The sequence below is a fragment of the Chiloscyllium plagiosum genome, unplaced genomic scaffold, assembly GCF_037043375.1.
Source record: "Chiloscyllium plagiosum isolate Xiang-an unplaced genomic scaffold, Cpla_swu_hap1 HiC_scaffold_28, whole genome shotgun sequence".
Taxonomy (NCBI): domain Eukaryota; kingdom Metazoa; phylum Chordata; class Chondrichthyes; order Orectolobiformes; family Hemiscylliidae; genus Chiloscyllium; species Chiloscyllium plagiosum.
In genome coordinates, this window is record NW_028270166.1 from 30,692,757 (window position 1) to 30,705,614 (window position 12,858).

At 40.8% G+C, this 12,858-nt stretch overlaps 1 protein-coding gene across 7 annotated transcripts in view; it reads right to left on the minus strand.

Annotated features, from left to right (window-relative positions):
• Positions 1 to 3,273: 3,273 nt before the first annotated feature.
• The window catches only part of LOC122565553 (ceramide synthase 2-like), a 68,869-nt gene continuing 59,284 nt past the window's right edge, over positions 3,274 to 12,858 (minus strand). For 5 of the 7 annotated variants that reach the window (XM_087976237.1, XM_087976234.1, XM_087976233.1 and 2 more), the window contains 4 exons: positions 9,752 to 9,880; positions 8,280 to 8,386; positions 6,733 to 6,889; positions 3,274 to 5,360 (listed from right to left, as the gene is read on the minus strand). In XM_087976237.1, coding sequence (XP_087832363.1) covers positions 5,187 to 5,360; positions 6,733 to 6,889; positions 8,280 to 8,386; positions 9,752 to 9,880 — 567 coding nt within the window. In that variant the 3' untranslated portion in view covers positions 3,274 to 5,186. The remainder of the gene's footprint in view (positions 5,361 to 6,732; positions 6,890 to 8,279; positions 8,387 to 9,751; positions 9,881 to 12,858) is intronic. The other 2 variants (XM_087976236.1, XM_087976238.1) reach the window with 2 other exon arrangements.

Below are 12,858 nucleotides of genomic sequence, written 5' to 3' on the forward strand. Positions count from 1 at the left end.
ACCATAACTTGCAAATTCCTTCCAGTGGTGCTGTCCCTACCTACGAGCTAGGAGACCCAAGTTCCGGTGCCATCAACCTGAAGTATGTAACAACATCTCTGAGCAGGTTGATCAGACAATATCTGTTGAGAGGTCTGGAGATGATAGCACTGATGGCACTGTCAATGACATATTCCATCACTTTGCTGATGTGAGAGAGTAGACTGATGGGGTCATAGCTGATTGGATTTGTCCTGCTCTTTGTGGACCACAACCTTGGCAACTTTGCATATGTCTGGTAGATTCTTGTGTTGTATCAATACTGAAGCAGCTTTGCTAGGCACACAGCTGGTTCTGCTTCTCAAGTCTTCATTGCTGCAGCTGGGGTTCAGATTTATTCTTTCCCCTCAGTGGACTCTCACTCCATGCAGTATCAAGAACTGTCTATCAAATTGACTAAAGACTGGCATCCATGAGGCTGAAACCTTAGGGCAGTGACCAATACTGTCTTGCTCGTTAAAGATGATTGTGAAAATTTCGACCTTGTCTTTGCACTGAGGTACAGGGCTGCCATCACTGATGATGATTTTCCGCTCATTAATTGCGTAGTCGTCCACCATCAGAGAGCAAAGAGATCGGACTAAGGTTTCTAAAATCATGAGGGGGCTGGACAGACTAGATAGGGTGAAAAAAAGAATGAGAGCGCATAGACTTAAAAAGTGCTGTGCAAACGAAGCAAGAGTGGGGTGTCAAAAAGTACTCCTACACAGTAGTTAGGTATAGAATGCACAACCTGGAAAAATAGTGATGCAGGTTGAATGGAGGCATCCAAAAGGGGACTGGAGGGTTTTTGTTTTGATGGGGATGGTATGTAGGGATATGGGGAAAAGGCAAAGATTGGCATTACATAATACAGCTAGTATAGGCACATTAGTCTGAATGCATCATAGTATTTCTGTGATAGGATATCCCAAGTTTTGATCTGATTTGTTGGTTATGGGATTTAGTTCAATCAATAGCACTGCACTTCTGCAGTTCATCATATGATAATCCTGTGTTTTAGTTTTACTATGTTGACACCTCTAAGTATGGCAATTGCCATTCCTGCCATGTACATTCCTCACTAAAATATAATTGATCCTCTGGCCTGGTGATAATGGTAGAGTGAGGGAAATGCAAGCCACAAGGTTAAGATTATGGTGGAATACATTTATGCTGATTCTGATGATCTATAGCATTAGATGGATATGTTCTGAATCTATTCCATTTTTCATGGTGGTAATATCACAACACAATGAAGGACTTCATCTCCATAAGGACTATGCAGTAGTCATTCTTACCATTTTTATAGATAGGGGCAGTAGTGATAGGTGAAATGGTGAGGATACTCTCACCAGGTCTCTCAGACTCAGTCTGTCCCATAGTCCTAAACTAGGAGAAAGTGAGGACTGCAGATGCTGGAGAGTCACAGTGTTCTGCTGTGCTTTCTCAGCACATCAAGCAGCATCCAAGAACAGGAGAGTTGACATTTCAGGCATAAGCCTATCGGTTCTGAACTACCCTTGGTGATGCAGATTGAAGCCCTTCAATCACAGAACATGGTGCTTTTATTGTCTTCTGTGCTTCTCCCAAGCAGTGTTCAACATTGAGATGCAGTGATTCACTGACTAAGGGAGGGTACTAGGTGGGAATCAGTTTTCTTTGCCCATTTTTGACCTGGTGTTAGGAGACTAGGCCTGAAGTCAACATTAAAGACTTCCATGGACAGCCCATGACAGTACAACAGCGCACCTAGTAGGACAACATATACCCAGTGTTAGTAAGAGAATGCTAGTACAGTATATTGGCTGAAAGAGCCATTCTTTCAAAATTATGTTGCTTGACTGATATCTAAACAGAGTGGCCATCTCAAAGCAGCTAGGAATCAATCACATTGCAATTACTATGGTTTCATCACATTTAGGGCAATAGAGGAAGACAATAGATTTCCTTCCCTTAAAAGAAGCATTAAAATCCATCCAACTCATTAAATGATAACTTGGCAGTTTTGTCATCACCATGACTGCAGTCAGTTTTGTACTCTAATTGATCATTTAAATTTCCCAGTTGTCAGTGGGATTTGGATTAATATCTCCACATTGTTAGTCAAGTAACAATCTGACCAAACCCTTATAAATAATTGTTTGAATTCTGCCATTTAGCATGTTGTGACTGTAAAATGAGAGATCCAGAAACATTGCAAAAATCTCTGGGCTGATGCAAGAACCAGAGTTAAGGGAAAGCAATGAGACATTTCCTCCATGACATCAAATCTTTTCTTTTCCTCGTACACATTCAAAGTGCCAGAGAAATATAGTCCTCCCAGTTGGCAAACACTGTAATCCAAGTGTTTGAACTGTTTGAAGTTTTATTTTAATTGCAATGCTATTGGCTACCTGCCAGACTCCCATGGAAGTAAGATATCTCAAATAGAAAATCAGTCACATGTATATATCACACAGTGCTGTTCGGGAGTAGCAAAGTGACCTTAAACTAGATTTTCCTGATTACTGGATGCTCATGCTGCAGTGTTACAAACTGTTGAGGTCATCTTGACTTTATTCAAATGTACCTAGATGAGAATTTCCAATCGGGGCCATTAGGAGCAGTTTTGTGATGCAGTCTCCTGTCCCCTCCAGGGATTAAAGGCACAGTCCACATTGACATTCATGTGCATTACCGAGGGAGCACTGCACTAGAGATGCTGCCCTTCTGATAAAACATTTTTTTAAAAAAGGTCTGAGCCTACTAAATTTAAAACAAAAATCCATGACTCAATTCAAAGCATTCTCCCAGTGTGCTGGCTACTATTCCTCAAAGACTAAACAGACTATATACTTGTCATGAACATTCTTTCTGTTTAAGTTCACCCTCCATAAACTGGTTGCTGTAATTACCTACAGTGACAATACTTCAAATCCATCTGCATTCCACAATTAATGAAAAAAGTGCAAAATGTCAGTTTCAGTTCACCCCTTTTATTGGTCTAGACAATATTTAAAGTGATCTTAAATGTGTTGCTGGAAAAGTGCAGCAGGTCAGGCAGCATCAAAGGAGCAGGCAAATTAACGTTTCGGGCATCAGCCCTTCTTCAGGAAACCGATTCCTCGGATTCCTGAAGGGCTTATGCCCGAAACGTCGATTCTCCTATTCCTTTGATGCTGCCTGACCTGCTGCACTTTTCCAGCAACACATTTTTAAGCTCTGATCTCCAGTCCTCACTTTCTCCTAATATTTGAACTGATCCCAAACGGTCTAAAGATTAGCTCCAGGCAATGTATGATCAGTCATTCACTAACCAAAATACACCTGGACAGTGACTATATAGCTGACAAACTCAACATGTTCAGTGTTACCAATGAAAAAAAACAAATGTAAAAGTTTTAATTTATTCAGAAATTTCAAAACAAGACTTGTGATGATCAAATGACAGAGTCAGACACTATGTCAATCAGTTCCAGTAATTAAGTCTAAGTAGTGTACTGAGATTGGCTTTATATTTACAAAAACTGTAACCAAGACTGTCATTTGTACAAAGTCACTCAGTCTTGATTAAATTTAACTCCAAAAAAGATTAAACAAACATGAACAAGGAAGTGCATGAGCAACCTAACAAAATGAGAAAATCCATAGGATCATTTCAGTCATGTGTTATATTTCATGCAGTTCTTGGATTTGTTCATAATTGCAAAATAAAAGTTTCTTTCAAACTGTCCTGCAACAAGCCATCTACTGTTCTAAATTCAGATTATATTTAATTTTATAAAATTGATCATAAAGTCACAGGGGTTTCCAAACTTAAAACATGATTCTCCTTGAGCCCATTGTCCTCTCCCACACCATTATGCACGTTACATACAAAACATGCAGAAACTGATGAAATTTCCATCTTGATGTCCAATTTGAGGATTAGATCTGAGAAACCAAACAGCAGGTATACTCAGATGTCCTACACTTACATGCCATGGGATAGTGATCTATCATACCCCATCTTAAAATTTCATTTCTGGAAGACATCTTGTGTTACTGCATCATTTCACAAACATGAATTACTGTTCTTAGCTGAATCTTGCAATTTCTGGAGGCAGACTCACGTACATTGTGATAATGCCACAGAAACTGGAATTCTAATGTTGTAATATTCTAATCTTTTTGATGAGTCAAAGTAACCTCCATGTGATGCCATCTTACCCACAGTGCACTGGAAGTCAGGGATCATGATCCCTCTGGTGCTGACACATTTCAGGCTCTCTACAACCTAAACCATTGTGTTGGGTGAATGTGGAGAATTGCAAGAATTAAAACTGTCAAAGCACACATCTTTCCTTTGTGAGGACATGCTAACCCAAGTGCAAAAGTGTTGCAAAATGGATCTCAGTTGTATCACAGAACTTTGATCATTTCCAAACTGCATCACAGAAAACTAAACGAAACAAAAACTACTCTTAAATCCAAAGCTAAATTCAAATTTTAGCACGCCTTTTTTCAGCCCAATGATACACAAAATGTGATGTTAAATATTAACCATTCAAACACCAAATAAATTCATCAGTTCTGCCTCCTGAATAAAAATAAATTGTAACACCAAACATTGCAATTATTTAGCTTAAGACAAAAATAGTTTAAATTGGGATCTGGATTTTCATGCCTTAGTGTCTCATGGAGTACCCCCCTCAGCTATTCAAACTTGTCCAAAGAATCCCCCCAGACTATAGACGCGCGCCATCTAGTGTCCATTTTGAGAATTACACAGGAAGGTCCAAGGGAATTGATCACACAATGGGCTGGAATACAAGAGTCAGGAGGAAAGCAAAGTTTTTTTTAAAAACTGTTCAGTTCTATAAAAATGTTTAAATAACTATTTCAATATCAAAAGGTTACTTAGATCAGTTCCCAAATTTTCCATCCATATGAAGGTTTCAACAGTGAATTGAGAACATGGTGTTAGGCAAGTTTTGATAGGAGACAGAAGACCAATGAAAAATGAGAGGTTTAACAAAGTTCATGAAGGAGATGGGCCCATTGTCGCTGGCTTGTTGATTCTGCAGCTCGGAGAAACTTTTCACAATGTATAGGGTGGATCTCAAAACTGGCAGATGTTAATGTTCATCAGCAAAAAGCAGAGTAATATTTGAGTAACAGCTCCCAATCCATCCTTAGCGATGTTGCTACCTGGCTTTGGGCAATTTGTTCCTTTCATTTGATTTGCCCTTCATCCCATTTGTCATGTTATTTAGCACACCATTGTGATTGGATGATGCAGACTTTGTTTCCATTCTCTCATCTTCCTCCTCCTCTGTCCCATCACTTTCTTCATCATCACTCCTTTCATCCTTATCAATCTAAAAGAGATGCAAAAATAAACATTTCAGAGGGAGATTCTACATTTTCAAACTCTATCACCTAGGCTACTCGTGCAAGATCCCAAACCCCACCCAACGTCCCTCTTCCACAGTCTTTCTGGAATGTCCACATCATACTGTCAGTCTTCCTATTTCCACCCTGAAAACATCTCAGGAGGGAAAAGGAACAGCAGTGGAGTGGAGACATTCCTATTACTCTTCTCTTTTGGTGAGAGAACGATCTGTTCCTTCCCTTCAGGGAATCCAACAGGATAGTGTTGTGTACTAAACATGGAGTATTATTCAACCAAGAAGAGATCTTTGAGATCTCTCTGATACAATCTGCAATTTCTGAGAGAACCTTAAAGTCTCAAGAACGACCTCCTGGATTTAAAAAGGCAAGTTCCTTGCAACCCTGGAAAGTTGCCTCTACTCAGCTCAGAATACAAGGGTCAAAGCAAGCCTCAGTGCATTATTCTTAGTTTTATCATTGAATAGGAAGGCATCATTTAGATAGTTGCAAGATTAAGTGTGTGGGAAACAAAGTTTAGAATTGGAGGCAGATATAAATCACTCCTATAACAACGGGAACAGTTCTGAACAGTACAAGCTCAGCTAATCAGCCTTAAATCCAACAGGAGAGGAAGAAAAAAAGTACTGGAAATGTACAGAAGCTCAAGAGTTAGGAAAAGAAAAGGCAGGTGGACATCTAGTGCCAAATTATTCAAGTTGCAGTTTTACCGTTTCCTGCTATGGTTCCTAGGGATTTCAGTTCATTTTGTGCAGGAGTGAAGACCTGATATTTGCCACTAATTAGTATCCAGAGGTGGGTGACATAAAAATGATGGACTAAGGATGCTGTACCATTTGGAAAAATTGTTTTAAAATGCAGTATTGAACTGGATATAGGGTGGAGGAGGGAAATAAATCTGCATGTCATGAATGCTGTGCCAAGTCTAAAAAAAACTTAAGTCACCTAAATCTTATTTAGTGACCTTCCCTGGCATTACAATTCTAGATGACAGCACATCCTAGCCCAATGGCAATTTATGAATACTCTGTCAAAATTGCTAACATAACTCTCACTAGGGCCTTTTGCTGATCTGTGGTTAACATCAATGAGGACCTGAAGGTTTGAACAGTCACAGGATCACCTAACCCAATGTTGATATGAGGCAATACTTTGAAGGTAGGGTCAAGCACCTTCTCCAAACTATGGTTCAAGTTGATGAACAGCTGAGCCCTTTGTGTGGAGTTCAAGATCCTGTTGTGAAACAGACCAAAGTCAGTTTACCAGCCCCAGTTGTGTTGCTGTCACCAGCAAAAGTCCACTTCATATTTCTAATACATTTCAAATGTTGCACATCCTTACCTTACCAAGAAATATGAACTTGGCTACCATTCGCAGAATAAGGTATGCCCAAAATATATGCAACAGCTGCAGGACCATCAGAAGAAGATTGAAAAAATAGTAACCAAAGAAGGGCTGGAAAATCTCCATGGAGTGGTAGAAGGTGGTGTAAATTACCCTGCAAACAATAGTTTTCAACAGTTAGCAAAAACAGATGGGCAGCAGGGAAAGTGTGTGTCAAACAAGCAAAAAGATTGAGAAATCCAACTCTTCCCATCTGTTGGCTCATGATTCATGGGCATAATATTGTTTAGTCTTGCCTTAAAAACTATACCTCTTTAGTGTCACAGGCTAATACGAAGGTCCGTGTATTAAAAAGAATGTTGGTTAGGGAAGGGGTTAAAAAGTGGCTGTGGGGACTCTGTAGAGCCAAACATGCACTAAAGGTATAACTGGATATACTGCAGTTGAGTGCTATGTAGTTCAGAGTTAACATCTGCAGTTCCTTATTAAATTTTACTCCCACATGGCCAAGTATTAAATGGAGAGTTAAGGGCCAGACACCTAATCACATTAAAGTTTGTAAACTGATAGTTTCCAGAACAGAACTGTTTCAATAACGTTTACCTGTCTAACCTCTATCTAATGCATTTGTCAACACCTGAACAGTTTCCAAAAATACCCACTACCCCTAAAATATAGATTTATATTATGGATGAATTAAGGCAAAAAAAAAAACCCTTTTCCTAGTGGCACTATGGCTCTCAAAGTCTATAGCACCCATAATCAAATGAAAATTAATATTGTACAAAGGAACTGTGCCATCTAGTGGTGTCCAAATAGTTGCTGTACCATCAAGGGACTGATGGTGGCATCACTAAGCTTCCCTCGCCATTACACTCCACAGCACCACTTGAGACTTCAGTGCTATTGGACCCTCGAAGGAACAACTTATACCCTCCTCCTGCACTAACCACCGTCAAAGGCAGTAAATGAGCAGCACGGGCATCTTTGATGAAAGACCTTTACCTAAGGCATTAGCTCTGGTCTTCTCTCCACAGATACTGCCACACCTTTTAATATTTCTGTTTTTTGTTTAATCTTTCAAGATTGGGTCATTTCAGAGAAGTAGCTAATTAGCACTTAGGGGATTTATTATGATTTGCACTTCAATTTGAGTTAGTCCTTAAATAGTTATCTATTGAGCAATAAGCCAATGGAGACATGTGTCTGTGTTGTATTTCACCTGACCTTGAATAATGCTGGTCAGAAATGTTAATCTATTTTCTGGGCTCTTTTCCTAATTTGGTTTTGCATCCTGGCCATAGACCAAGTAATTTCTAGCAAGAAGGCACCTGCAGGCAGAGGTCAGCATGAAGTGTGTGTGTGTGTGTGTGTCATGTCTAGTGTCCCATACAATGGTAGATAAATCAGCTTGGTTTTGTAGTAGAGGAGTTTTTATTGTGAATGATAAGCTGCATCCCTCATTGACACTCTGAACCCTAGTTGACAATCCCAAATTACCCAACATGAAAACACATCACACACTAAACAAAAGAAACACTCACACATTTGGAAAGATGATAAGTCGTGTAATAAGGAAGACAACAGCAAAGACTGCAAACAGCACGTCACAACTCCTGCGCCATCCTGCATAGTTCAACATTTTTGCACACTGCAAAAAACAGAAGTGGAAGAATGAATTCATTGAAACTAGCCTCAACGTTAGGATTTATTTCCACATTCCTCCTCCACCTTGATTTTGTAGATTCTAGTCTGCAGGTTGGTCTTCAGTCCCTACCACAAACTATTCCTTAGCCACTGACTCCATGCCCCTCCCTGTCCAACCTTTGCGACTGAACTGGACTCCTTGTAATGTCTGTTTGATCCAGAGAGGAGTTTCCAATCTCATACCCTCTTATCATGGCCACTTGATAAAAGAGGAGAACAAAGATAGAGGGGTACAGGTGTGGAGTTCCTTGAAAGGGGAGCCACACAGAATGTGGTGAAGGCAGTTTTCAGCATGCTTGCTTTCATCAGTCAGAGCATCACGTATAGGAGTTGGGACACCTTGTTGCAGCTGTACTAGACATTGCCAAGGCCACGCTTGGAGTACTATATGCAGTTCTGGTCACCCTGTTGTAGAAAGGATATTACTGAACTACAGCGAGTGCAGAAAAAGGTTTCTGGTGACAATAGGGGCCTGAGAAACAGCAAATATTGAGCACTGCATGGTAGACATGGGTATGAGCAAACTGTAGCTACCTTCTCCTACAACCCACCAACCCACCCTTGGGATCAATCAATTCAGCACAAACTGGTGATCCAAACAAATATATTCTCTTCTAGGAGATAAGAATATTTGAACTGGGAGGAGGAGTTGGCCAATCAGCCTCTGAAGCCTGCTGCTCCATTTAGTATAAGCATGACTGATCTCCTCACAGCCTCAACTCCACTTTCCTGCCCACTCCTCATAACCTTCAAGTGTTTTAATTAAAAATCAGTCTCACTCCGTAAAAATTTATTCAGTGTCACAGCATCTACTGTCCTCTGGTATGGTCAACTCCACAAATAAAGTAACTTCTCATTTTTATTAAAAGTTTGCTACTCTTTTTTTCCAAATCTATGAATTCATTCTAGATTCCCCCAGAAGAGGAAACATTCTCTGTAAATCTACTTTGTCAATCCTCTTTAGCATCCTTTATACTTCAATCAAATCTATTCTTTCAAATTCCAGAATGTAGGCCTAAACTCAAACTCTTCATAAGGCCAACTCCTCATCTCAGGAATCAACCTCAAGAACCTCCTCTGAACTGTCTCCAAAGTAAATCATAAACCCCTCAAGTAAGGGGATCAAAACTCTACACAATCTTACAGGTGTGATCTCACTAATACATTGTACAGAAGCAACACATCCCAACTTTTATATTCCATTCCTTTAGCAATGAATGCCAACATGCCATTGGTGGTTCAATAATCCACAAAGGAACCAGGAAGCTTGAATATGACACTTGCCCATGCTGACAGGTCAAAAGCTCACCTCCATAATATAGTCTGATGCATCATGGACCAGCATCACCAGTGTCCCCACCCGTATATAGTTTGCACAATAGGAGAAACCAATCAGAAAGATTGTGGCAATGTGATGAATGATCTGCTCCTTGAAGTCCTGCAACAGAAGAGATTTAAATTTAAGGTGAGAGCACACCCACTCAGATGGGGGTCTTAGAATCAAGTTAAAAACAGTCCATTGCTTTCAGTGATTGTCAATCTGACCAGTCAGAGATACTCCATCTCTCCTGACAACTAGAATCAGTCATCCCTAGAGCATGTACATTTCCCAGAGCTTCGGGCTGCTCTGTTACCAGCATATCTGTTCAAATGAGTTTGTATAATTTCCATCAAAAAAAAGGTGGGAAATGCTGATATACTTCAGCTTGGCAGCAGCCATGCAGGGAAATACAGAATTACTATTCCAGACCAAGAACCGTTTAGCAGATCCTTGGTGAACCTGCTTAAAATGTAAAGCAAAAATGAACAGGAGCACACTCACTTGGTACAGCTGCAAACATGGAGTTAGTTTATTTTTAAGCCCACATTTATATAGTGTCTAATCACAGGGGCATGAAACAAAAAACAAGCCGTGGATGCTGGAATCCAAAGTGGACAGGCAGGAGGCTGGAAGAACACAACAAACCAAGTGGCATCAGGTGGTGCAGAAGTCAATGTTTCAGATGTACCCCTTCCTCAGGATTGGTGTGGGGGAGCTGCAGATAAAGGGGAGGTGGGGGTAGGACAGTGAAGTGGGGATAAGTGAAGACATGTAGAGGGTATGACTTGGTTGGTCAATGGGAGATATGAATCCAGTTGGTAGCAGGGAGCAGTGGAAGGAGGGGGAGGGGCTAAGGAGGGAATCAGGTAGGAGGAGGGAGGTTATTTGAAATTGGAGAACTCTGTTCTCCATGTCATACATGAGATAACATATCCATTCAGACCTACATGAGACTCAAATCCCCACAAAGCAACATGGTTGACTCCTAAATGCCCAGCAAGCTAGTTATATCTAATAGTTACAAAGTCAGATAAAAACAAAACATTGGCTAGACAGCCAGCATTGACCACGGCATCAGAAATGCCAATGGTGCCTGCTGACCTCGCATAGTCATCCCCACTAACATCTGGGATATTTTTTCAACAACCTCTTCCTAAATGGAGAGAACGGTCTCTCAAGCTAGTCAAGTAACAGCTAAAACAGTAACTATGTTCAAGACCTCACTGTCACCATCCCTAGCTGTGTCTTGCCCTACTGATCAGACAAATCTACTAATGTCAACCTGGTGTACAGTCAGGAGGGAGATGCCCTGGGAAATCTTCAGAATGGACCTCTGACCCTATAAAGTCATTGTACTCCACAGCGAGCTGTGCCCGCAGCTACATTATCCCAGTACAGTTACACCATTCTCTCACATCTTGGATAGATGTCAGAGATTGCCCAGATGTGTCTACAAGCAGCAGCACAATTCCAATGCAACCATTACTACCCCATCAGTTTACACTCAAATGTGATAGAAGGTGTCACCAGTGGTATCAAGATACCCTTAAAAACTGAAGGCCAGTGAGCAGTTTAGTGTTCTGCCAGACCTATGCAATTCCTGATGTCATTTCAGCAGAAGTCCAGGGATATACTCTGCTGGTCAGAGTCACTCCTAGCACCAAAGGAAGGGAGCTGTGGTTGTTGGCTGTCAGTTAATCAGCTTAGCTCCAAAATATTACCTTGAAGAACTCCTCCAGTCATGTCCTCAGCCCAACCATGTTCAGTTACTCTGATAACCTTCCCTCCATCATAAAAAGATTAGAAGTGCAGATGTTCATCAATGATTGCCAAATGTTTCTCAGCATGTGACTCCTGACATCAAGCAATGAACAGTACAGCACAGCAACAGCCCTTTGGCCAATTAAGAATGCACTAACACATACCTTTCTAACTACAAGTCTTTTGCCGATCTGGAGTCTGTATCCCTCTATTCCCTGCCTATTCATGTATTTCAGTGAAAGGGAGGACTTCAGATGGAGATCAGAGTCAAAAAGTGTGGTGCGAGAAAAGCATTACAGGTCAAGTAGCATTGAGGAGCCGGAGAGTTGACGTTTCGGGCATAAGCCCTTCGTCCTAGGATGCTGCCTGACCAGCTGTGCTCTTCCAGCACCACACTTTGACTATTCGTGTATCTGTCAAGATGCCTCAAACATTGCCATTGGATCCACCCCCACCACCTCCTGTGGCAGCACATTCCAGGCACTTATCACTAAAATACTTGCCTCTCATCTCCTTTAAAATTTACCCTAGTACTCATTTCTACCCTGGGGAAAAAAGGCTGACTATCCGTTCTATCTTTTGAGAAGTTTACAAAACTGCCAGTTCACCCCTTATTCTTTGACATTCAAGTGTAAACAAGACATCTTTGACCAATCTTCTCATAGCTAATACCCTCCAAACAACACAACATCCTGGTAAACCATATCTGTACCCTCTCCAAAGCCTCCACATCCTTCTTGTGGCAACCAGAACTGTACACAATGTTCCAAATGTGGCCAAAATGAAGTTTATACAGCTGCAACATGACTTGATAATGTTTATACTCTGCCCCAATGAAGGGAAGCATACCATACACCACCTTGACTACCACCTTATCCAGAGAACTGTAGAACAGTACACCTAAATGCCTCTATGTTGATGCCAAGAATTCTGCCATTTACCACACTCTTCTCTCCTGCATTACATTTTCCAAAACACATCATTTTGCATTTGTCTGGATTAAACTCCATTTGCCATTTCTCTGCCCAAGTCTCCAACCTATCTACATCTTGCTTTATCCTCTGGCAAAGCTCCTCACTGTCTGCAGCTCCCCCAATCTTTGTCATCTACAAACTTACTAATCAGACTATCATTCTCCTCTAAGTCATTTTTATTTATATATAAAACAACAGAACACTGTTAGTCATAGATCTCTGGTCAAAACAAGTCCATATCCATATGCAGCAGGACATGGACAATACCTAGGTTTGGGCCAACAAGTAGCACATGACATTTGTGCCACAGAATTGCCAGTTAATGACCATTTCCAGCGAGAGAGAATCCAACAATCATCT